The sequence below is a fragment of the Brachionichthys hirsutus genome, chromosome 7 (genome assembly GCF_040956055.1).
Source record: "Brachionichthys hirsutus isolate HB-005 chromosome 7, CSIRO-AGI_Bhir_v1, whole genome shotgun sequence".
NCBI classification, from domain to species: Eukaryota; Metazoa; Chordata; class Actinopteri; order Lophiiformes; family Brachionichthyidae; genus Brachionichthys; species Brachionichthys hirsutus.
The window spans coordinates 8,990,585-9,015,111 of NC_090903.1; the positions used below are offsets into that span (position 1 = coordinate 8,990,585).

A 24,527-nucleotide genomic window follows, 5' to 3' on the forward strand; every position below is an offset into this window, starting at 1 on the left:
ACTATAGGGTTACTCATTGTCTTTAGCTGACTCTAGTAAATGAGATGAATATTGTTTTATGTTCTAATCTCCTATAACTCTGGACATATGACTGACGCATTATATATCAGTCTGTGGGTCCATGATCCAGCCTGAACTCCATCTGACGTATGCTTGAGAGCACCCACCTTACGCGTCACTGGCACTTTTGTAGGTGGTGCCACTTTTTAATTCCCATCTGTGGACCTGAATTATTTTGTGCAAAATTTTGTGCGTTTTCTAGTATGTTCAGGGGGTCGAATTCATGTTTTAAAGAGCAGAAGAAAGAAAGAAAGAAAGAAAGAAAGGAAGGAAGAAAGAAAGAAAGAAAGAAAGAAAGAAAGGAAGGAAGGAAGGAAGAAAGAAAAGAAAAGAAAAAAGTTATCCGGCTTCCTCCCACAACCCAAAAATGCAAATCAGTGTGTGTGTGTGTGTGTGTGTGGGGGGGGGGGGGGGGGGTCACACGTGATAACTGAAGGCTCAGCATTTAAACACCAACGTTCAACTAAAATGCAAATAAGTCTGTGACGTGTGTCCACACACGCACGCAGCAGCAGGACTTTGCATCCTCCGCATCCTCCGCGCGCATCAGTTGGCGGTTCCAGTCCAGCCTCCTCAGCATCCCCCCCCCCCTCCCTCCCCCGCCCCCCGCCCCCCTCCCTGAAGAGGACAGCCGACTGCTGGTGCGATCGAGCTGCTTTCTGTCCGCGACCATGGTGGAAATGACGGCTATCGTGCGCATCCTCGTCCCGCTGGTGATGCTCTCGGGCTCCACGCTCCAGTCCGACGTGAAGAGCGTGAAGGAGGAGGTTGGGAAAACTGGGAATTTCATGGAAGACGAGCAGTGGCTGTCCACCATTTCACAGTACAGCCGCAAGATCAAGCACTGGAACCGCTTCAGAGACGTAAGTGCGCCGCGTTGATTCAGAGGTGCGCCGCCATGCGCTATAGCGCACGGCCAATCAAACAGAATAAAAAAAAAAAGCTTGCAAAATGTTTTCCATATTTAATGGAGTTTTTTTTTTTTTTACTTCTTCATCAAATCCCTAAATAAGTATTTCATTTTAAACCTTCCAAGCCTTGTAAACACGAACCACACGAACTCCTCTCCTCTTCCCTGTTTCATCTGGTTCATTAGAAGCAACGAATGATCTCATTTGCACAGCAGGAGCGGTACACAGACCCTCTTCATCACAACGCCTTTAATATGGGGTCTCCACACATGTCCCAGGAGATTCCACAAACTAGAGAATCAGGCAATTAGAGCAGAGGGGATTGGTTGATGTGTCTGCAGGGGAAGCACTTTGATATATTGTTGTGTCTCTAAATCCAAGATTGTTTGTTTCCCCTCCAGCTCTTTGAGACGATCCCAACAGGATATGGATAATCGTGCATCAGGATAATGTTGCTTATAACTCCTCTTAAATGGGCTTTAATTGATCCAGGGTGGTCGCTATACATGGTATAGCGACCGTTATTGGATTTGAAAATGAGAGCATTTGGCTTTAGCTTGAGCATCGGCGTAAGATCGATGCTTATGTCTTCTTAGCAATAACCATCCGACATCGGATGCGGTGTCATTATTGATGCACGGCTCCTTAAGTCATGAGTCACGATGAGCATCCTCAAAGAAAATGTTAAAATTGTGCAGCCACCTCTCCCGGGACAGAGAATGTCCTCTGGGACTGTACGAGGCAAGCGATGAAACTGTGGGCATGAAAGATTAAGTGAGAATTATTGTATAGGATTCTAAATCAGTGGACGCTGCTCGATATTTACACATCAGTGATGATGATGATGAATATATTTATTAGAATGTTAAGAGTACAAGTACAGTCACACAGTAGCATGTATTACAGTACAAGTACAGTCAAACATCCTGTCTAAGAGGAGCATTTCAAAAAAAGCCCTTGCGGTCTTGGTTCATTCCAAATGTGCATGAAATCAGCAACTTCATTTCGTTCGGTCCTTTTCAGACGTGCGATAAAAGACAAAAGCGCTGAATATCCGGAGTATCTTCAAACGGGTAGAGGAAAGTGGAATGGTCTTCCTCAGATTGCTAAAGGGGTTACCAGCGAGTACCCAATCTGAAAATGTGACTGGCTTGTTTCCCTTCGTTTCATCATCAAAGCTGCTGTGCAACAGAAACAGCCCCCCCCCCTCTCTCTCTCTGAAGATCATTCCCAGAGGTATTGGTCTTCATGTGCCGGTGTAGGATCCCGGTATGTGTGCACTTGTGCACGATTGTCAGGCTTGTTCTGTTCCGGCTGTTACGTTTGCCCCGAGGGCCAGGAATGGTGTCGGTGTGCCTCATGCTGATGATGACAGGAGGAACATCACGGGAGCGACCCACGAACCTCTCTGGGGATTCGCCCATGGAAACCAGTTTGGGTCACGCTCGCTGCCGTAGCAACGGCAGGCTCCATGTTACTGAGCTGAAAAGAGGGTTTCATGTCTTTATCCCAATCAGCAGTCCTGTTTCGGGGTTCGGGTTTAGAACTGACACTGACACAGTTCACAGTTGTTGTTTTTTCCATTCTCCCAGAGATGCACATAAACTCTGACGCATGTTAACACATACAATATATAATCTACTGATTATATATATAAAACCCTAACCCTAACTCTGGAAATATGGCATATTTGTTATTCTCTCTTGACTTTTAAAAGCAACATCGGAATAAGAAGTTCTTCCACCGCCAATAAAAGTTGCTCCACACAACAATTTAATTTGACTGACAGGAAGACAAGAGGATTAGATTTATCAGTTACAGTCAACACATAATAGAATAGGATCCGTCAATGCACTCAACATTTCATTCCATGAATGCACCAAATCCTGGGAGAAAGGAAGACATTGAAACAGGGAAGGCAGATGACTGAATTCAGGGATGATATTTTAATACAAAGGCCGACAGGCTGTGGCTAATTCTTGTAGGCTGTGGTTACTTTTATTTAAAATCAAAATGCTACAACAGGGAATTGTTCAATCAGAGCGCATGTTGATGTTTCTGACTGAAGAGTGACCAACAAAAGAGTTCTCAATTCCAAGATGGAATTGAACGGTATTTATATTGCATCAATAAATGGATTACATGCACTAGCGACAGTCTGTTTTCATTCCAATATGAAATTAAATGCCTTTTGTGCTTAGTCGATCCAGTTGTGGTTGTCTACAAAAGGTAAACATAGTAAATTAATACTTTTGTTGTTGTTGTTGCTGCTCAAATCAATTTGTAAACATAACAATGTCCATAGAGTTTGGTATAAACATGATTTCTGCTGAAACCCTTTTTGTCTCCATAGCTTAAAATGTCCTTCCCTAAACATAAAACGGCACTGAAATACCCGTTGCAATCCTGCTCGCACCTGGTTTTCATTCATTACATTTTTAGGGAACAGAACACACTCTGTACTGGCACACACGCACCAGAGCCCTTGTCAACGCGAGGCAATTCTACATGCACTATTATCCCTTGTTCTTGCACCCTGGCGAGCTGCAAGGACATTTGACAGAAGGTCTGTTCATGGGCTGCCTGGCTTCTCCTAAACTGGTTACGGTTCAGCAAATCGGTAGCTCCCGTGTTCACGGACGTGCACCCATCAGGGATCCTCTTTATCCTTCCACTGTACAAAACATGGCTGTGGACTGTATCATCTGTAACTCTGGGGCCAAAGACTCCATTAAAAACCATCTCGATGAGCAGCTATCAGCGCCTGCCCTGCGTTCAGTCTGTCTTTCCCATCATTCAGCCGCTCAGACACCCCAAGCTGTCCAAATAGACTGCTACCGGTGCATTAATACGGGGAATGATGATAACAGCTTATCAGAAATCCATTAGTCTACGTGGTCACGCGTCGCGCGCTCCAACATGAGTCATTCCTCGTCATACTCCAGATTCTGCATGACGCTTGCAAACGTCTCGAGGTCTGCTGGCACTGCAGATTAGAAAGTGTCTTGATTGCTTCCAACACTTTGCAGAAGAGATGGCAGAGAAGGTTTCAGGGTCTGGACGAACGTCTGGTGCCCTTTGCTCTCTGGGGAGAAAAAAAAAAGAGCCTTCATGCCCTGCTTGCACGACTACAGCCGCTTACCACGGTAGGACAGCAGCAGCAGATGAAAGGCACAGGTGCCGCAGAGACAGAGAGGAATGTATCATTAGTGGGGGGGGAATACATATAAAGGTTTGAAGCATATGCAGATAAGTGCTTTCAATGCATCTCAGCTCAACAGACAGCTGACAGTAATAGCTGCAGGAACATACACGGGTATTTTAAAGAATCCTTTTGTACAACTTTCTAACAGGAACTCGAAGTCCCTGCACGCCAGTCGTTGCATTTCACATGCATGACCTGCTTCAGTGTCGGCTGCACTTGAGAGTCGGTATGTATGTCAGGTCCCTGCAGAGAACACCGTCCTGTAATGAGGTCTTTCTGGGATACGTCCAATGTCCTCCTGTAGTTTAGAAAACCTGTCAAAAGTCCCACTACAGTCGTGCGGGTGCTGCATCGTAGCGATAATTGAGTTTGCATGAATCCCGATGCAAAACAGGGCCTGATGTTATATTTGTGGTTTGATGAGATTGTAAATAAATATGAAATTGTGTGTGGCCTCTTATGATCAATAAATCACACCTCTAAAAACAACAACTAATGATAACTCTATCTATTTATCTATCTATCTATCTATCTATCTGCACCGCAGAGACTCCCATGTTTTGAATCCCTGTCTGATTGCAGCTGCTCTTTCTATTGCAATATTATTGATTTCCTATTGGTCTATTTTTCCGTTGCTTGTGGTGGTTTCTGTGAGCCGATCGTACCAGATTCTCCTGAGAGCTGCAGACCGTTTCTTATTCCCTGCAGGGCTCTGAAAGGCACAAGGTCTGATGGTTTATTTATAGATGGTGACTACATCAGTACACAGAGACCTTGTGGTCTAAGTGTGATTTGTGTAGCGGTGTCTGTGTGGCTGCATGTTTGTGCATGTTGTGTGTATTTTTTGCAGAAAAGGTGAAGGAAGTTTTAAAGCTCACGACTGATACAAATCCAAATGCAGTGGAACCAGTCGGTGTTTATTCCTCTATCTTTCAGCCAGTATCGAGTGAAATCATCAGACTGCGGAAAGAGCCTTTCTTGGCCGAGGCAGGGATGGTTAGGTATCTATCTGCAAAGTGAAGCTGAAGAAATATATAAATGATTCATTCTGACAGACTTTCGGGAGGGCCAGCACACTTGGCTGTACTTGCTGTTTCGTGTAGCCGGGTGCATGGATTGAAGAAGCACACAATCCAAACTGGATGTGCTCACATTTTAAATCTGATTTTAATAATGCGCTGACACACACCTGACCGCAATCTGATTTTGAATTGTTTTCCACACCCAGCACTGAAGCGGTGCTGCGCTCGTGGAAGATTTAATTATAATAATACCAGAGCACAAGAAGAAAGGCCAAACTTTTTATTCTTGCTTTGAAATTACGCTTTTACAACATAAAAAACAGACAGACATGGGCGATTCCATTTTTAATGAAGTCTGCACTCTGCAGTCAGTCGATGTTCACCAGAACGAATGTGTGACATCTTTGACTGATCTCTTAATTCTTGCCTCTATTAGCATACCGATAACTTCATTGTGAGGTTAAGCAGCCCTTATAGCACCTCAGAGAACGTCCTTAAGAACTTGACATGGATGAGAAAAAGAGTGACCTTAAACAACAGAAATTAATTTTTACAACCCCCGATTTATTCTGCAACCGCTGGCGGGACCATCACTGCTTTATCTTCACCCTTATTTTGTGCATTGATCTATTTCCCAAGAGTACTAAACCCTGCTTCACCTTTTAACCTTACCCGTCTTGTACCCAGGCCTCACAGCTCTGTTGCATAAGCCTGCTCCTGATTTGTGTGAGGGAGGCAGGCCAGGATCTCAACGTTTGATGCTCTACCTCTGTTCTGAAAGGATGTGGTATATCTTATTTGTGGTAGATATTTGTTGAATTTAAGACTGATCCGACGTCGGCTCTTTTTTTCATTACCGGTAAGTTGAAACTAAAGAAGCGCTCGGCAGCAGCATCCTTCCACCCAGGCTGAACCATCGAGAGCTCAAAATCACTGCCCTCAGGGCTCCTGCAATGCTAAAGGAAATGAAAATAAAGTCGTGTATCGATCCCATCATGCAAAGAGAGACTCTAATATTCAACTTGCTATACCAAACAAAGGAAACAAAACTATGCTCACGGAGGTATTAAGATGTTTCCTCCATTTGCTGAGCAGTAATTCATATTTTCCGTATCTGAGAGAAATCCTTCTTGTATGTCGTCGGCTTCTCTGCATCGTTGTCTTTCCGTAACTCGTTTTTGCACCATTTCTTGCATTTTTATGAAGGACGTTTCACTGTCAACAGATGAAAGACAAGAAAGTGGGGCTTGAGCATTAGAAGTGGTCGGCAGAGAGCCTCTTAGCCTCGTTCTGCAAAGCAGGTCACAGTCCCATCAAACCCTGTCCTCTTCATCTCATTCATTGGATGAACACGAGTGTTACCATCAGCTTTCCGTTTAACCCCGACTGCAATCGTTCCACAATGTCTCAATTAAAGCCAAACTGAAATGTTTTCCTCTCCGAGTATTTATATGAAGCCAAATCATGATCTTTCCCTAACCCTTATCAATCGACTACATATTCGACTTCCTCCTTCAATCAAACCTGCATCATGCAGACAAACCGGAGCCGTCTGTAACTGCTGTATTTAATTAGATGCAGCTTAGAGACCTTTTTAACGCGCTCATTTGAAAGGCTCTAACAATTGGAAACACCATCATACATGAAAACTGCCTATGTGGATTGGTGTGGGTGGAAATGATTGCATGAGTTTATTGCCTGCAAGTGTTTTACAGAGTGCCGCGCTGCCTGAACTCTACGGATCCAGTGAAGGCAGATCATTAATTGATAGAAGAGGTCAAGTAGAGCCGTTACTGAGCCCTTTGTTCCTGAAGCGGGATGGCCAACGTGATCAGAGGGGCAGCAGTTACCTAGAAACACGAGTCACAATCACTTATTGTTGGATAAAAGCGCATTTATTTTTCTAATTCAATTCGCCTAAGGTGCCACAATCTCTGTCGTTCACGCTCTGCATCCACGATGCTGAACAGCTCCTCATTGCCTCAGTCAAATCTTACCATGGATTTCCGGCTCATCATGTTGCGAGCCCCCCCCCCTACCACACACAGAGAATCAGCACAGTGGCCCTCAGCATCAAGGTAAATGTCACCATGTTTGATGCAAGGGGCGATCTTCCTGCTCTGTTTTACAAGAGGATTTCATAAACTTGCGTTAGTCATATTTCTCAAATGATACAGCTCCTCTTCAGCGTGCCAAACTTCTTTACTACGCTTGTTTCTGATTGGTTGCTCTCATACAATTTACCCCCCCCCCCCCCAACACATTTTTCGACAGCCTTTTTTGTGTGAAATCATTGATTTCGAGTCCAGTCGGTGCAGCAAGACATTTGCCTCATCTGCCCTGGCAGAAACACAAATACAGAAAGGCTGCTAAATAATGCACGAGCTGAAGCATCAGCGAAGGAGACATGAGAAGCGTCAGATTTAATGGCCAGGTCGTAGCCTACTAATGGATTACTCTATCACGAGCAACGCGTTTAAACAACGTAACCGACGATCAATCATGACTCTCGGGTTGGAGTGTGGATGCAGAATCCGCACTCCAGTCTATTTACTGGAAGCGAGTGGCAGGAGCCCAGCGTTGTGGATTACTACATTCTAGTATAGGCCTTGGCAGCCGACTACACTAAATTATTTACCTCTGTGACTGAATGCTTATTTTATGTGTTGCATCAGGGTTTATCACCTTGCAGAGAGCTGCTTGGCACACACTCCAAGCGCTGTAAATACCGTCATAAGTCATTGCTAAGGAGGGAGACGATTGTAAATCTCTTCAAAGATTTAAGTCTCCTGGAAGATTCTTCTTACTCATGTTTAGGATTTCAGACGCAGCAAAACGGACAGGAAAGCTTTACACCTGCACTGTCTTCTGTGGCAGCTAGGGGTGTAACGGTCCACGTAATGTCTTGAACCGTTTCGGTTCTGCATGTTCGGTTCGGTCCACTTGCATTCCGTTTGGGTTTTTCGGTTTTATGCATTTTTTTCTCATTACATTTATTTCTCGCTCGAGCTAACCGCTCCGTGCGGAACTAAAGTCCTGGGCGAGTTTCCGCACGGACGCCTTTGAGTGTCGGACACTATTGACTGACGGGGAGGCGCGCTGGTAGCTCGCAGGCCTGCACACGGAGCAAAACTAGCAAAGCATCAGCTCTGTTATTCCAGCTAGCGCTGTTGCTAGCGAGCGGGCTTTCTCCTCTGCTGGAGATGTTGTCATGGCAACCAGGTCTGTGCTTTGTGCAGAAAATGTGGATAAGTTAAATATTTCTAGCCAAAACCTTTAAGCTTGAATAGTTAGTAGTAGTAGTAGTAGTAGTAGTAGTAGTAGTTACATTTGTCATATTCAGGCTGTTGCTACTAAGTGTTCAAAGTTTAAATTGTTACAATACAATAGTTTTAAAAACTTCAGTCTAATTAATTTGAAATATTACCCAAATGGGTCGCTTTTATTTATTTATACAAATTCTATTCTTTGCATTTTTTTTTATAAAAGAATTTAAAGTAATTTTTTTCTGAAATTATACTTAGCGTACCGTTACACGCCCCCTAGTGGCAGCCCCTTAAATCTCATGAACATAGTCATCTGTGATGCAGAGGCATCGCTATGGCTTCAGGTATAATGACATGTAAGGTCAGTACTGTCAGTGTACGTTTCAAAAAGAAAGGTCTTTCAAGTGAACATGGAGCCGTGTGACGTCATTGAATAGAGCTAACACTATCTAAAGTGACTCTTTTCTTCACTAATATGTAATATTGTCCTTTTCTCTCCTCTTGCTCTCATTGCACCAGGAGGTGGAGGTCAGTTCTCTCCAGTTCTTTTTAAAACACTCTTCACGCTGCCTTCAGTCTTTTTCATCCTCGACTCATTCCCTTGTATTATTTTTTGTGCATCCTTTTTTTTTTACGTGTTCTTTTTAATTAAAACATTATGTTCAAATTAATTGTGGGGGGGGGAAGGTAGAGCATTTAAAAACCCGCTCACGCCTGATGCCATATGGCTGACATATTACCATTACATTTGTTGGACTCATTTCCATACAGACATAAAAGCGCAATGCATACCCATCTGTCACCCCTATAGCTAATTATCATGCTGCAAGCCTAACGCACACGTTATAATCAATGTGTGATGACAATGTACACAACTTATCTTCTCCGTGAGGACGGCAGTGTTAATATTTGATGCTATGAGAAACGCTGTGCACTCTTTATTCTATGCTGCTATAAAATAAACGGTTTCCTTCTTTGTGTTTCGACAGGATGATTATGTTCGTACCTGGGATGAAAATCAAGGTTCTAATGACAGTAAGTGTCAGACACCGGCTAATCTCTTTCTCACGGTTTGGTCGAGTGATGCGAGTGATTTACATGTAATAATCAATGTGCTGATGTGTGAACAGATAAAGTAATTTTGCTTCAGCCTGTGGACTGATTAATATGTAAATGTAACCCACGTCAGAGTGTGTACACGTCGATACCTCGGCTCGTAGGAGCTGAGGGGTAAAAGCATGACACGAGAGTGAGGCAGTACGCCGTGGATTAGAGCACAGTATCTGTCACCGACATTATTCCTGCCAACTCTGAGGGGATGAGCATATTCCCGAAAGCAGGAGAGGAAGAAAGCTGCCTTGTTTCTGAGAAATGAGATTAGATGAAAAGGGAAAGGTGAGATGATGTCTTTGTGCTGCCTTTTATCTGATGGATGTATTTTCTCATGAGTCAGCGATATGAGACAATTATCTGTTCATGGTTTTCATCTTCTTCTGCTGTTCCAGGCAATGCAGGAAGTGGCTTGCACTGTGCAGTATGTATGCTGTAGTGAGGTGAAGATTGAGCTGTCAATTAGGGCTCTTCAAAGCCAAATCAAGTGTTTCAGATGCACAATGTATTTGCTGTAATAACAATATTTTCCTAAGTACCCAGAAGTTAAAAAAATATTGGAATTTGACTAAAACAAATCATATTTACCTAAATTAGATTTTCTTGTGTGGCAATAGCGGTGAACTAACGCACCAGACACGTGTCTGGGTTCAGGGTCAGTATATCCGGCATGAATCACTTCAGTGGCATCTCTGTAATGTAGGTGTTCGCCTGTGTGTGCCTCGGCTTTTATAAAACTCGAGCAAAGCCTTATACGTTTGCCTCAGGCTGTCAGATGAATGGCGTCTCACTGCCTTCATTTCGCACGGCATAAAGCACTTCATCTCTCCTTTCCACTTTCTCTCCCTTTGACGTGTGAGCGCTCCCCTCCTTTCATTGATCCGCCTTCCTTTATGAGCTGCCTAATGAAGCGAAGGTGCAAAAAGAGGAGATTTGTCCCTCTCGGAGACGTCACTAAATCAGCGGCGATGTCTTCACTCCAGATGAGCCTGCGGGCCTAATTTATCAGTCGGGGCAGCTCCTCCATCGGTATGCAGGGAGGGCAAAGCTTCTGAACTGCCGCAGCTACACGCAGCAAGTCGACGCCAACGGCAGGCTGAGACGGACATTTGCGTTCAGGCACTAGGCTCTGCTTTAGCCAGCGCCACACACCGAATGAGGGAGAGGTCAGCGTGGGTTTCTGCGCTCGATTCATCAGTTACACCACCGATTGAATCGTCTTGCCGTTAAGACAGTGAGTACTGAAGGATAACGGTGGTAATTCGGACTTGTCAGAGCATTAACGCACATAAAGAAAAATGCACAGACACAAACACGCCTGCGTTGGTTAGGGCAGTGCTCGCGGAAGGCTTGTGTTCTTGTTTTCTCGGATGTCATTCAGATGATGAGCGGACACTTTTGGACAAATCAAATGAAGGACAATAAGAAGATAGCCAAAAGCCCGTATACACGGCTCTGAGAGGATCCGCATGTTCCTGCAGCTTCGGGCGGAGTTTATTCAAAAGTCATCTTTAGAAAACATGCACCAGTAAGCATTCCCTTGAAACTTGTGTACTTCTTATATACTGGGTGTGTGAAAAAGCAACTTTCCCAATTACAGGTGACAATGTATTTTATACTGCCTACAAACAAGCAAGAGAGTCACTAGTTGACGCTCCTTAAGTTCAGACTTTTCATTTCATTGTGTTCGTTTTGGTGGCTACTTTTTGTTAGAGTGGGAATTCAGGCTTGCTTTTCATCAACTGGTCAAAGGATTACAGACATGTCGGCGATATGGCTTCGTTGTCTTTCCCAGTAAACAGAATAGGACTGATGGTTTTACGGCACTCAGTCTGGAATAGCACATAAGAGGGTTGATGACGAGGATCCGACCGGGGCTGTGCCTCGTTTATCCTCTATCTGTTGGGATAAACCTCATGAAATATGGGACTGGATTAGACTGAAGCACCGGGAGCCTAATTTGGAGAGGTTTACTGCCTCAGGCATTAGTTTAATACCGACGGAGAGAGACTCCTGAAAAGTAAAAATGGAAATAAGTAGGTACCCTTGGGATTGACCAGGGAAAGGATGGATGTGATGAGGAAAATACGAAGCATAGGGAGAACAAGAATATGCAGTCAAGACAGAAACAGAGAGGGAACGGCCTCTCAGAAAACACCAGACTGAGCTGCAAATCACAGCCAACCCAGAAATGATTCCGGGGCCGTGGAGAGCCTGTTGCTATGGAAACGTCATCATCGTCGTGAGCGCTGCTTTAATCCTCGGAAGCCTGTTAAGTTAACATGAGGCTCAAGCAGCCACCTTATGCTTTTGTACTCACAACACGAAGCCCTGCCAGCATTGTAGCGGCTCGCTAGCGACAAGATTGATTTACAAAATGCTTTTCCGTGAGAAGGCAGGATGATCTGCCCTCTGTTGGAATGTTTGCATTCTTAGCGCCCTCTGATTTCCTGTGCTGTAGTCCCATCCCATTTTGCTGAAGAACACGTGTGAAATAGATGAGCAAGGGGCAAAAAAAAAGCCAGGCAGGGGCAAAAAGGGGAGAGTTGAGAAAGAAAAAGAGCAAGAAAGCCCTGGAAGAGAGGCAGGGGAATGTGAGTGATGCTGTTCACTCCGCACAATCGGTGCCTCCTGGGATATGAGGCGACCAGCAAATAAGGCTTGACTGTTGATAGTCTGTGTTTGGCCATTGACGCCTCACTGTTTCTCTGCACACAGCCACCACAGGGGGTGCATTGTTTCAGATATCTGTCACTTCATTTCATGAATCCACTGATAAAGGCAGTACGAATATATTCAGCCTCCGCAGAGGACACAACGCAGGGGCCCTTTAGCCTCTCATTATTGTGAACAGTAAGACCAGTCTCTGCATTAATTTAACAAATCAGAAGCACTAAATCTTCTGTCTAAATCTGTTAAGGGTCATTTCCACCAATTTGTCAGAGAGAATTGTCACTGCATCGTGGCGTTATCAGTGCGTAGCAGGAACAGGATATTCTGCACAAATCCATGCGCATCGATTTTAAACAGTCAAGCTGCTAAGAGCTGCCAACATTTTTTATTCAGCGGACACAAAGAGGAAGAAACAACACCAGCCCACCTATACCCTCCATGCGTGTTGCGTTGAAGATGACATTGCAGCTGTTTTTCGTTGCATCGCTATGACAACCAGCTACAGTGAGGTGGTCCTCCTCTAATGGAAAGCATCCTCCAGGAATGTACCTGATGCCAAAAAGCCATGTTGAGTCAATGCCATAGTGGGAACACAAATTTAGAATCATTTCATTTTACTGTAACGTCACACTTTCACTGCAGATATTAGGCGTCCTATTTATTTCTTAATGTTAACACAAAGATATAGTTTTCCCAGTTGCCTTTGTATAGTGAAGTCGAATCGTTGAATACAGGACCAACAAAATATTCCTGCCATTTCGTTTGACCCAAGCAGCCCACCAGGAAGCACGGAAGTCGAGCAACCCTTGCTACTCCTAGTTCATTGGCCTAGGAAAAAGAAAAGTGTGTGACGGATGTGAACAAGTGAGGTAGCCATGCAGGCCTTAGTAGGTCGCCTAGTGTAATGTTGAATTTACAATATGTTAAAGATGATGTTTATTTAAATATATTGTAACAGACACAAACACAGCACAATGTTTGTGACACAGCATATTTGCAAAAGACGCACATTAATCTGTCATCCTGCTACAAGACATTTTCTTTTCTGTGTGTAGAGAATATAAAAAATGCATCTGGATTTGTTTCAGGGTGCTCTGTTCCACTCTAAAAATGCAGCAAACACAACTATTTATGTTTTCCCCTCAGATGTAGACACCACCAAGGACCCCTGTCAAAAGGTTAAGTGCAGTCGACACAAGGTGTGTATCGCCCAGGGCTACCAGAGAGCTGTGTGCATCAACCGCAAAAAACTTGAACACAGGTGAGTGTTTGCAGCCCCTTGCTAACACAAAGAGGACACGCTAACTCCCCAAACACATAGCGAGCCACACGTCTCTCCTGCAAGTGCACACTTCCAAGAGGTCAATGAAAAACTAGCTCGGAGTTGGTCTGGGGTGTGTTTCCTTGTTGGTCACAATGACAGCGATGAAGCCTGTTTGTGCACCGGCTGCCTAACGCATTCAGACGACATGGAAGAGGGGCTGTTTGCCTCATGGCGTCTGAATTGAGAACAGCAGTAGCCATCCCACGTTGACTTTGCGTGTCCTCTCCCCCCTGCAGGCTGAAGCAGCCGGCTCTCAGGTCTCCTGATGGGACCTGCCAGCCCTGTCCCATCTCCTCCACGGGGCCTGTGTGTGGATCGGACGGACACAACTATGCCTCAAAGGTACGCGGAAGCGAATGCATACCCACCTGAAGTAGCTGACGCTTTTTGGTTTGTGCATTTGAAAGGACATTTCTGGTTTAAGCAGAGTATAGTTTTTGCGGCATTGAACATCAGGTGTCTAATTTTCTTTTGCATATATTTCATATATTAGGATGTACGGGCAATTGCCCACTAGTGCTCCCTAAAACCAGTCACGTGAAGATTGTAACCTTTCTATTTAAATGTTTATGAGAGATGTTATTTAATGATCAGAGTAGAATCACGCAAGGAGGTGTTATATTATAGCCCGCTCATTTATATTTGTGAAGGTAACACCTGCATCCTGCAATATTACCGTAAAGCTGAATCAACAACACTCTAAAATAGTCTCAAACTAACTATAACATTCATTAAGGTACCAGCCTTGCAAATGTATTTCTTTAAATTATATTGACATCATTTATCATTTGTGGGATGAAAAGATGACCATAAATAATGAAAGGAGAGTGGAGATTTGACCTTTTCTGTTGTGCTGCTAATAAATCACCGATGCAGTGTTAATTTAAAAACATAAACACATTTTTATTGGATTAATGGAGAAATATCACGATGTGCAGGTGAGGATGGGAACCATTCGTCCTCCACTGATCACGGGCGTACACGCAGATTCAGCGTCATTTGCTCTGAATATGTTTCACGTGTCAAATGAATAGCAATTGTTAAAAATGCATATATATGCACAAATATTTTACGACACACACACACATGTGCAGATACAGTATATTTAACTCTGTTTTACGCGCAGTATATGCCAACAGAAGGCGCTGTGCTCTAACAGAGTGAATAGTGACATGCATTGTGTGCATTTAGGGCAAATAGTGTGAAGAGACTCTCAGGGAGAAAGAGTGAGACAAAGAGCCATGATGTACGGCCTGAGAGGGACCTGCTGGTGGTTTATGGGGACTGAATCCCGTGTGTTTATTGATGAATGCGTTCTTCAGCTCGCTATCCCTGACCTTGTGCGAGCAGAGGTTGTAAAGCACATTTAGGAGCAGGTATTAGATTTGCATTAAGTAATACAGCCAGTCTCCTCCTGAATATTTAATCTGTGTTGCGGCGGCAACTCATTTCAGATGACCTTGTCAATGTCGCTGAAGGGTGTTGACGCATGTGTGCACTTGTGTTGCAGTGCAAGTTGGAGCAGCAGGCGTGTCTCACTGGAAAGGAGCTCACCCTGAAGTGTTCGGGACTGTGTCCTTGTCCAACCGCTGCCCCCGCATCCAAGGAGAGTAAACGCGGTAAGATCCGAGACACACAACGGGAATGTAGCCTCTGCTGCTGGATGGGGGGGGGGTCTCTCCACAAAACAGCAATCAGGTCGATCATGGGAGTTGCGGTCACCTTTTGCTTTTGATGCAAAATGTTCAAGGGCAACGTAATTTAAGTTTCTCTCAAATAAAATGTGCTTTGAATAACAAAGCAAAACTGATCATTCTCCCTCTGCCTCCACAGAGCGCTGCACCAGACAGGATGTGGCCGATCTCGGAGAGCGTCTCAGGGACTGGTTCCAGCTACTGCAGACCAACGCCAAGCAGAATAACAATAGCAAGCCCGGGGCCAGAACCACGGGCAGCACCACATCAGGTTCGAGCTATTGCATTGACAGGCGTTGTAATACTTTAGTTACAGGCTATGTACTATCAAGGTTCTTGGACATTTTACATAGCACATCTCTGAACATATAAAGCCCCCCCAAACCCACCAAGGCCTCCGAAACAATTTGATGAGCTTTCATGTGCAATTTCTTCCATAGCAGTTTGAAAAACAGCAACTGCACAAAGTGCAAAAAAATACATCCCAACGGGGAAAAATAAGATCCTCACAAGTTTCGCTTTAAGACTCTGCCGGCGCTGCTTCCACCCTGTTTTCTGCAGCGCTTGCTGCATGGATCATGTGACCACAAAGCTGGACATCACACTCAATAAAAAGTCTGGGTGGATGGATCGAGATAACTTTGCACGACGTTCTGAAGCACGCTACACTTCAAAGTGAGGAGGAGAGCCTCGGGGATGCGGTCGGCGGCGAGTTTGGTGCCTGATAAGAACCAGCCCTTAGCCAGACTCTAAAGCGTGAAATTCCTGTAATAGGTTGATAATGATAAGGTCAAGTGCTGATTCCATAGCAGAGTCCTTTTTTCTTTTTTTTTTTGGTAAAGGTTGGGTGGATTTGCTTTGGAAACAGGAAATGTCATGATCTCATTTTGCATTTGTTCAGCCGTCCTCTGAAAAACCCGAATGTTTGTCTTGTCTTCAGTCCTGGACAGGAGCCTGGTGTCCAGCTGCAAGGACTCCATAGGCTGGATGTTTTCCAAACTTGACACTAATAGTGACCTGTACCTGGACCAGGCTGAGCTGGCTGCCATCAACCTAGACAAGTATGAGACCTGCATCCGGCCTTTCTTCAACTCCTGCGACTCCTACAGGGACGGCAAGGTCTCCACTGCCGAGTGGTGCCTCTGCTTCTGGAGAGAGAGTGAGTGTAGTACAGGAATACTGCCCTCACGTGTACGTGTTGTCATGTATCGCTTTGGTGTGCATGCATTTCACGCATCGTCCCATCTCCCTACGGGAAGAAACAGTCGCAGCAAGGAGATAAAAACATGGCTGCCGCTCTTCGTCAGCCAACAAGCCGAGCAGAAAGTAGGTCCAGGTCCCAAAGTCCCTTACGGTTCTTTGAGAAAGGATTGATTGAAACATTTTCAGGGAAAGGGAAATTGAGTTACTCCTGCTCCTATTTTCAGTGACCTTTGTCGCTACCTCTGCTCCTCGTCTATTTGTATCTGGGCGTGTACTTTCTTGCTACATTTTCTCGTCTCTGTTTTTTAAAGAGCCGCCCTGCCTGGCTGAACTTGAGAGGATCCAAACATTGGATGGCGGAAAGAGAAGGTTTGGTAGGTATCTGATTTCTTTTGAAAGCATTTCAACCCACTTGTATCGGTTTTTCTTATTATTATTCTGTTATTATTGTCATTGAGCGGGCGACAATCCTGGCAGACTGCAAATGGAAGACATGAATGTGTGAATGGGTGAATATATGAACGTGTGATTATTTGGATGTGTGTGCGTGCAGGCAGGTAGCGCAGACCTTTGCTCCCCATCCTCTTCCTTGAACGTATTTGTATTCATGGCGTATCGCCGTGCTGCATGCATCACACTCTCACGTGGCCGTGTGGGGCGAGGCCGGATCCGTGAGGTGTGGAGACGTAATGCAAATTGCCCGAGGTTGCCTCAACGCACCTGACCCCTGATCTGTGTTGTTTTTGCCCGCGCATGTCAGGTCGATTCATACCCAGCTGTGATGAAGATGGGTCTTATCGGCGCCAACAGTGCGACAGGGGAGAGTGCTGGTGTGTGGATCGAAATGGAGGCAAAGTGGTCGGCTCTCGAATTCGTGGAAAGCCAAACTGCGGTAAGTCCCATAGGTTGATTTTATATGAATAGAAAGGGGAGGGGGGAGGCATAAAGTTATCCACTGTGGATTGGCCTACTTTTCCACAGCACCCCACATCCATTGTGCACAAGGCTTCCTTTATGTTAAAGGCTTGAGGCCCGCTGAGACACAACTCGCTGCAGGGCCCGGTGCCACATTCTGGTGCCCGGAGTCATTTGCATTCTAAAGCCCTGCGTGTCTCTGTGCGTGTCTGTGCGTGTCTCTGTGCGTGTCTCTGTGCGTCTCTGTGCGTGTCTCTGTGTGTCTCTGTGCGTGTCTCTGCGTGTCTCTGTGCGTGTGTCTGTGCGTGTCTCTGTGCGTGTCTCTGCGTGTCTCTGTGCGTGTCTCTGCGTGTCTCTGTGCGTGTGTCTGTGCGTGTCTCTGTGCGTGTCTCTGTGTGTCTCTGTGCGTGTGTCTGTGCGTGTCTCTGTGCGTGTCTCTGTGCGTGTCTCTGTGCGTGTCTCTGCGTGTCTCTGTGCGTGTCTGTGCGTGTCTCTGTGCGTGTCTCTGCGTGTCTCTGTGCGTGTGTCTGTGCGTGTCTCTGTGCGTGTCTCTGTGTGTCTCTGTGCGTGTGTCTGTGCGTGTCTCTGTGCGTGTCTCTGCGTGTCTCTGTGCGTCTCTGTGCGTGTGTCGGTGCGTGTCTGTGCGTGTCTCTGTGTGTGTCTCTGTGTGTATCTGTGCGTGTCTCTGTACGTGTCTCTGTGCGTGTCTCTGTGTGTGTCTCTGTGTGTGTCTGTGCGTGTGTCTGTGCGTGTCTCTGTGCGTGTCTCTGCGTGTCTCTGTGCGTGTGTCTGTGCGTGTCTCTGTGCGTGTCTCTGCGTGTCTCTGTGCGTGTCTCTGCGTGTCTCTGTGCGTGTGTCTGTGCGTGTCTCTGTGCGTGTCTCTGTGTGTCTCTGTGCGTGTCTCTGTGCGTGTCTCTGTGCGTCTCTGTGCGTGTCTCTGTGTGTCTCTGTGCGTGTGTCTGTGCGTGTGTCTGTGCGTGTCTCTGCGTGTCTCTGTGCGTGTGTCTGTGCGTGTCTCTGCGTGTCTCTGTGCGTGTCTCTGCGTGTCTCTGTGCGTGTGTCTGTGCGTGTCTCTGTGCGTGTCTCTGTGTGTCTCTGTGCGTGTGTCTGTGCGTGTCTCTGTGCGTGTCTCTGTGCGTGTCTCTGTGCGTGTCTCTGCGTGTCTCTGTGCGTGTGTCTGTGCGTGTCTCTGTGCGTGTCTCTGCGTGTCTCTGTGCGTGTGTCTGTGCGTGTCTCTGTGCGTGTCTCTGTGTGTCTCTGTGCGTGTGTCTGTGCGTGTCTCTGTGCGTGTCTCTGCGTGTCTCTGTGCGTCTCTGTGCGTGTGTCGGTGCGTGTCTGTGCGTGTCTCTGTGTGTGTCTCTGTGTGTATCTGTGCGTGTCTCTGTACGTGTCTCTGTGCGTGTCTCTGTGTGTGTCTCTGTGTGTGTCTGTGTGTGTGTCTGTGCGTGTCTGTGCGTGTCTCTGTACGTGTCTCTGTGCGTGTCTGTGCGTGTCTGTACGTGTCTCTGTGTGTGTCTCTGTGTGTGTCTCTGCGTGTCTCTGTGCGTGTCTCTGTGCGTGTCTCTGTGCGTGTCTGTGCGTGTCTGTGCGTGTCTCTGTACGTGTCTCTGTGTGCGTGTCTCTGTGCGTGTCTCTGTGCGTGTCTCTGTGCGTGTCTCTGTGCGTGTCTGTGCGTGTCTCTGTGCGTGTCTCTGTGTGCGTGTCTCTGTGCGTGTCTCTGTGCGTGTCTGTGCGTGTCTCTGTGCGTGTCTCTGTGTGCGTGTCTCTGCGTGTCTCTGCACATGTCTCTGTACGTGTCTCTGTGCGTGTCTGTACGTGTCTCTGTGCGTGTCTCTGTGCGTGTCTCTGTGCGTGTCTCTGTGCGTGTCTCTGTGCGTGTCTCTGCGTGTCTGTGCGTGTCTCTGTACGTGTCTCTGTGCGTGTCTCTGTGCGTGTCTGTGCGTGTCTCTGTGCGTGTCTCTGTACGTGTCTCTGTGCGTGTCTCTGTGCGTGTCTGTGCGTGTCTCTGTGCGTGTCTCTGTGCGTGTCTCTGTGCGTGTCTCTGCGTGTCTGTGCGTGTCTCTGTACGTGTCTCTGTGCGTGTCTCTGTGCGTGTCTGTGCGTGTCTCTGTGCGTGTCTCTGTGCGTGTCTGTGCGTGTCTCTGTGCGTGTCTCTGCGTGTCTCTGCGTGTCTCTGTGCGTGTCTCTGTGCCAAAGACCTCTGTAGATAAATGTGGCCCGTTTATGCTGAACCTGTGTCTGATGTGAACGACTCCCCTCTAAACATTAAGTAATAGCTACTAAGATCCAGATACATTCAAAGTCCAGACTCGTGGCCCCCCTTTTTCTTTTTTTCTTTTTTTTTTGTTCGTTCATTACAAGATGGCCACAGTGTATAACTCAGTCTGTCCTGCCTGTCTTTCTGCCCATTGCTCTTCAGATGAGGAAACGGTATATTCGGGTGATTTTAGCAGTGGAGTCGGATGGGAGGACGAAGAAGAGAAAGAAGCTGAGGAGACTGCAGAGGAGGCTGAAGAAGAAGAGGGAGAGGTGGGAGAGGGCGATGATGGGGGTTATATCTGGTAAAGGGTCCACGTGTGGTCCAACCTACTGATAGGAGCATCGTTACAGTTCCAAACACACACACACACACACACACACACACACACACAGATCCTACAAAAAAAGCCTGATGTAAGGAAGCTCTGACATTCGAAACAACCCTGGCTTGTGAAACAGTGAAGGGCGGGGCTGCACAGGTCGGGAGAGGGACTGTATGAAACGGAAAGGTGAAGGGGAAATGTCGCTATTAAAAAGTGATGGGTGTAGAGATGAGCGTTTTGTGCCCCATACTCGTGAATCTTTGTTCTCTTATGTTGTATGTCCTTGAGCGGTTTTCAGCTGAGAGCGTAAACTTCTGCAGGTGCATTTACCTGCATTAAAAAAAATGCAAGATATGGGTGCATTTTATTGTCCAAATGGACCACATTCATCTTTTCTCTCTGCAGATTAACAAAAGGTAAATAAACAATTTTAGGAATCAGGCAAAAAAGACGTTGGAATATTGAAAAGCACCCTTTGACTGTACATTTTACATTTCATGCGCTTTGGCTCGATTGTGACAGTAGTGCTGTTTCATTCAGAAAAACAAAAAGGCTTCCTCACGTATCACTCTTTAGCCTGTATATATTGTGTGTATCAAAAGACAGACGATCGCCTGTTTTATCCTGATATCAATGCCTTGAAAGACTAGCAGGAGATTTGGAAGAGTACACCGACCATATTACAATGTGACTCAATTATTGTGTTTAATAAAAAAAATGTCCTGATCCATGTGGCCCAGCAGGCCACCGTATATCTAGTCTCTTGTTATGCCTCCTGACCCTTTACCAAGAAAATTCAGGTTCATATAGATGTAACGTTTACCCGCCATTTTGAGGTTGCTTTTTCTATGTTTAAGCTTAAATGGCTTAATCCAAATGCTTTAATCCAAAAAGTAACATGAGGGTTTAGCCTCCAGCATGGAAATCATGTTAAAATTGTGTCATGAAAAGGTTTTGTTTAGAATCATAACAAAAGAAAATATTTTTTTATTTTAATAGTCAACTGTATTCTTCAAACTTATAGAAAAAATAAGGAAATGTTTTTACAGGCAGAATTTCGCTTTCAAATAAATACACAGGTACGGGTACCCTGTATCCTGTGAGGGGCAGGTCTCGGTCAGCGCCTGTGTACTCTCGCCCCTGTAGGAAACCAGCAGAAACGAGATACAGGTCTGCATTTCAGCACTTCTAAACACAATACCTATAGAAACTCTCCCCTCAGCTCCCCGGGACATTCCTCCTGCCTCTTGCTGGTTTCTGTTCAGTCAGACCTTCCAGCTTTTTTTTTTTTTTTTTTTACAGTGTATGCACATCCCAGAGAACCTGGGCCAAGAACTGACAGTAACCAATCCTCTGAAATGTCATTTCTAAGTTTCGCATTTCAGCGATAATGGGAATCGGTATCAGTAACGTCCCGGCGGGTGAAACCTTAAATGCGTTGGTTGGGCGTGGGCGTGCTTTACATGCTTTACCAACCTATCGTCTGAATACCCGATACCGACGGCGTGTATTCTAGCTTCCCAAAGGGAATCGACCATTTCCAGCAAAGCGTCAGGCCATTATGTTGAATGTTCCTCCTGCACGGTGAGAACAAATGAAACACAACCAAACACACGCCCTAACACATCCTCCCAGGCAAAGCTTCTGTCTTTCCTTGATCCTGTAAGCGTAACGGAACGAGGGCTCGACTGTTACACGTGATAACTGATGCACTTCTTCATTCAAAGAGAAATACAGCGAGTGAATCCTGCCGCATTTAGTCTAGACGTGCTCTTCTCACACTTTTATCACTTATGATGAATGCATTCAGAAATAATCACCAAAATAAACTCTTTTATTTATTTAGTGACATTACATATTATTACATATTTAATTTCCTGTGTAATTCTTGGTATCAATCAGTATATTCTACTTTTTTGTCTTTGCTTGTAACAGTTTATAGTAAAAAAAAGTTGTACTGTATATGTAGTACAGTATACTTCAAAATACCAGTTGTGAGTTTTTAGAGATTATCCATGATATCAATTTGATTGGTTGTGCCTATGCTTCATAGTAAATCAAATCAAAGTTCCTCACTAGCTCATATTTCAAGCTACACGAGTCGTCGTCCCCCACCCCTCCGTTACATTTTGCTTTGAACTCCTTGGAGCCTCCACACCCTCCTGACTTCTTGCTCCGTTGTGTCCAACGCCGTGAACACGCCGATGTCGTTGGTCTGGTGGAAGCGCTGCAACAATCCCTGGAAGACGGTCACTGGGATGATAAAGTTGAGGTGTGGATAGGTCACTTCGGTGGCAAAGTCCCTCGTGTTGCTGGACACGATACCTGCAAAACAGCAAATATTCCTCATGACCTCTGCAATAGTCCTGATGACCTCTGGAGTATTCTACGCAAATAGAGTCCAGAAGGAACAACCGGGTGAGCAGAGCTTTGAGGAGCGCACGGTTTCCGTGATCAGCGTCTGCCCCCCACTGGCCGTAAAGAGAACTTGATGTTGGAGCTGCAGGTTTCCTCACCCAGAAGCTCTCCCGAGCGTCGTCGCACAACAGCGCCCCCACTGGACCCCGCGTGTACTGCGCAAGTGGTCTGAAGCATGACAGGTTGGCCATTCAAACAAATGGCCTTGGAGAGGATGCCACAAGTCAACGACGGCCCGGAGCCACGGCCAGAGCCGCCGTATCCCACCGCAAGCACGGAATCACCTGCAAGACGTAGACGCCGAGCAGAAGATCAGCCGCCATTAAAGTAGAGAAAGGAAGATCTCCCCCGAGTATCGACCGTGAAGCAAAACATTTCTGTTAAAAACAAAACTTCTCACTCTGATGTCAAACCTGGGTTGAAACTCCGAGCCAGTCGAGGGGCCGCGGCGTCGGCGACGGAGCCTCTCGGCCGCACCAAAGCCAAATCAAAGGGAGAGGAGGCTCGAGTGGAGAACAGCACGTCGCCGACAAGAACGTGGACTCTGTGGAACGGAGGCAGACGTGAGAACACGCTGGACACGCGTTAGAACACATGCTAGAACCCTTCAACCCCTTCCATCTGGGTCAGGGGACCCCGTTAGTCAACCTGTCCCCGATGTGGAACGTCAAGGTGACCGTCGGCTTCCCGTCGACGACGTGCCGACAGGTCACGACCGTCTGAGACGTGACGAGGACCCCCGTGCCCCAGAACGGCCCGCTGTCCACGAGGCACACCGTGGGGTACTCGGCCTCCGAGCCGGGGGCCGTGGCGGCAGACCCGCGGAGCCGTGGCGGATCCGGAGCGCCCGCTGCGCGGGAGACGCTCCTGAAGATGGCGTGGACGGAGCAGACCAGGGCGAGGCCGATCCACTCCCTCGCCTTCCAGCCGAAAGGGGACACGATCAGCCCGGCGAGGTGCGCCGTGCTCCCGCCCGTCACGGCGAACAGCCCCCCGCCCTCGGTGCCCGGCAGACACCGGGCGTCCGTGAGGATGACGGCGTTGTCCTGTCCGGCGAGGTTGCTGACGATGCCTCCGCTGAGGGTGCCGATGAAGAGGTCCGAGCAGAGGGCGCCGAACGGCGACCCGCACGCGACCACCGGGAGGCCCTTCTGGAGGTCCGAGCTGCTCCGCCAGGGCGTGACCCCTGACCTCTTTCTCATTTCTGCCTGGGCGTCGACCTTGAGCACAGCGAACCAGCTGAGGAACTGCAGGTCTCGGAGCCTGAGCAGCTCCTCGTCCTCTTGGTCGCCATAAAACCGCCATTGGTCCGGTTCTTGGGAAAGTCCCCGCAGGGCCTGCTTGAACTCCGGACAGTCGACCAGCAGCAGCAGCTCCGCGGCGCAGCCGGACGAGGGCGGGGACGCGGACGCGTCGTCGGACCGGCTGCAGCTAAAACCGACGCCGACTCGAAGCTTCTCGCTGAAGCTGCAGGGAGACAGGAAGCCGCGTCCCGCCGGAAGCGGCGACGCGTCGGTGATGAAACGGGAGAACGGGACGCCGGCGCAGATCACGGTTCCGCGTTCAGGGTCGATGATGACGCCGCTGCAGCTCACTCGAGTCTCCGGTGAGAACGCCTCGGAGACTTCAACGACACAGCAGCGCCGCTCCAGCTCCTTCACCTCCATGCCGGCGGACGTTAACCCGCGAACCGACGACGGTAGGAAGCCTGTTCGTTAGGCGGAACATTAGAACCGGCTTAGAAAGAGCCAAAGTACAAGCTAGGACGACGTAGACACTCCGGCTTCCGTAGTTTCTGCGCTACGGCTTCCTAGTTGAATATCATTGGTCTACGGAAAGAAACGATACTTTCCGATTACTATGATTGGCTACAATACAAATACGAACTATTTTTAGCCAATGGAGAGCAAGCCGGAAATCTTGTTGTTGTTTTTTTGTCTATAATAAATAGGGACATTGTAAAAGTACAAATTTCGTCTAAAATAGTGGAATACGATGTATAAACCAGAATAAATATACAATTCATTTCAAAACATTGAACAAAACATTGAATCAGTTACAAGCAAGGGATTTGAACTGATGATAAACGCGATAAAATATGATTTCTTACTTATAAATATACTTTTATGAAGATTAATAATTAA

At 46.7% G+C, this 24,527-nt stretch overlaps 2 protein-coding genes across 2 annotated transcripts; one reads left to right on the forward strand and one right to left on the reverse strand.

Moving 5' to 3' along the window:
* The first annotated feature begins 731 nt into the window (after window positions 1-731).
* Window positions 732-19,948, forward strand: spock2 (SPARC (osteonectin), cwcv and kazal like domains proteoglycan 2). The gene is made up of 11 exons (XM_068741352.1): window positions 732-923; window positions 8,984-8,992; window positions 9,454-9,499; window positions 13,394-13,508; window positions 13,808-13,913; window positions 15,082-15,190; window positions 15,405-15,536; window positions 16,206-16,424; window positions 16,780-16,842; window positions 17,229-17,360; window positions 19,803-19,948. Exons 1-11 carry the CDS (start codon window positions 732-734, stop codon window positions 19,946-19,948), a joined length of 1,269 nt encoding a protein of 422 aa, XP_068597453.1.
* Window positions 19,949-21,847: 1,899 nt separating this feature from the next.
* On the reverse strand, window positions 21,848-24,108 carry tysnd1 (trypsin like peroxisomal matrix peptidase 1). Its single transcript, XM_068741492.1, has 4 exons — window positions 23,032-24,108; window positions 22,797-22,927; window positions 22,482-22,667; window positions 21,848-22,290 (listed from the first exon to the last, which is right to left on the reverse strand). Exons 1-4 carry the CDS (start codon window positions 24,048-24,050, stop codon window positions 22,088-22,090), a joined length of 1,539 nt encoding a protein of 512 aa, XP_068597593.1. The 5' UTR covers window positions 24,051-24,108; the 3' UTR covers window positions 21,848-22,087.
* Between the last annotated feature and the right edge of the window lie 419 nt (window positions 24,109-24,527).

Coding starts and splice junctions, on each gene's coding strand:
- spock2 (XM_068741352.1), top strand. CDS start 732: ATGGTGGAAATGACGGCTATCGTGCGCATCCTCGTCCCGCTGGTGATG. Junction 15,191..15,404: donor ATCCAAGGAGAGTAAACGCG/GTAAGATCCGAG, acceptor CTGCCTCCACAG/AGCGCTGCACCAGACAGGAT. Junction 17,361..19,802: donor TCGTGGAAAGCCAAACTGCG/GTAAGTCCCATA, acceptor ATTGCTCTTCAG/ATGAGGAAACGGTATATTCG.
- tysnd1 (XM_068741492.1), bottom strand. CDS start 24,050: ATGGAGGTGAAGGAGCTGGAGCGGCGCTGCTGTGTCGTTGAAGTCTCC. Junction 22,928..23,031: donor ACGTTCCACATCGGGGACAG/GTTGACTAACGG, acceptor TCCGTTCCACAG/AGTCCACGTTCTTGTCGGCG. Junction 22,291..22,481: donor ACGCTCGGGAGAGCTTCTGG/GTGAGGAAACCT, acceptor GCTGTTTTGCAG/GTATCGTGTCCAGCAACACG.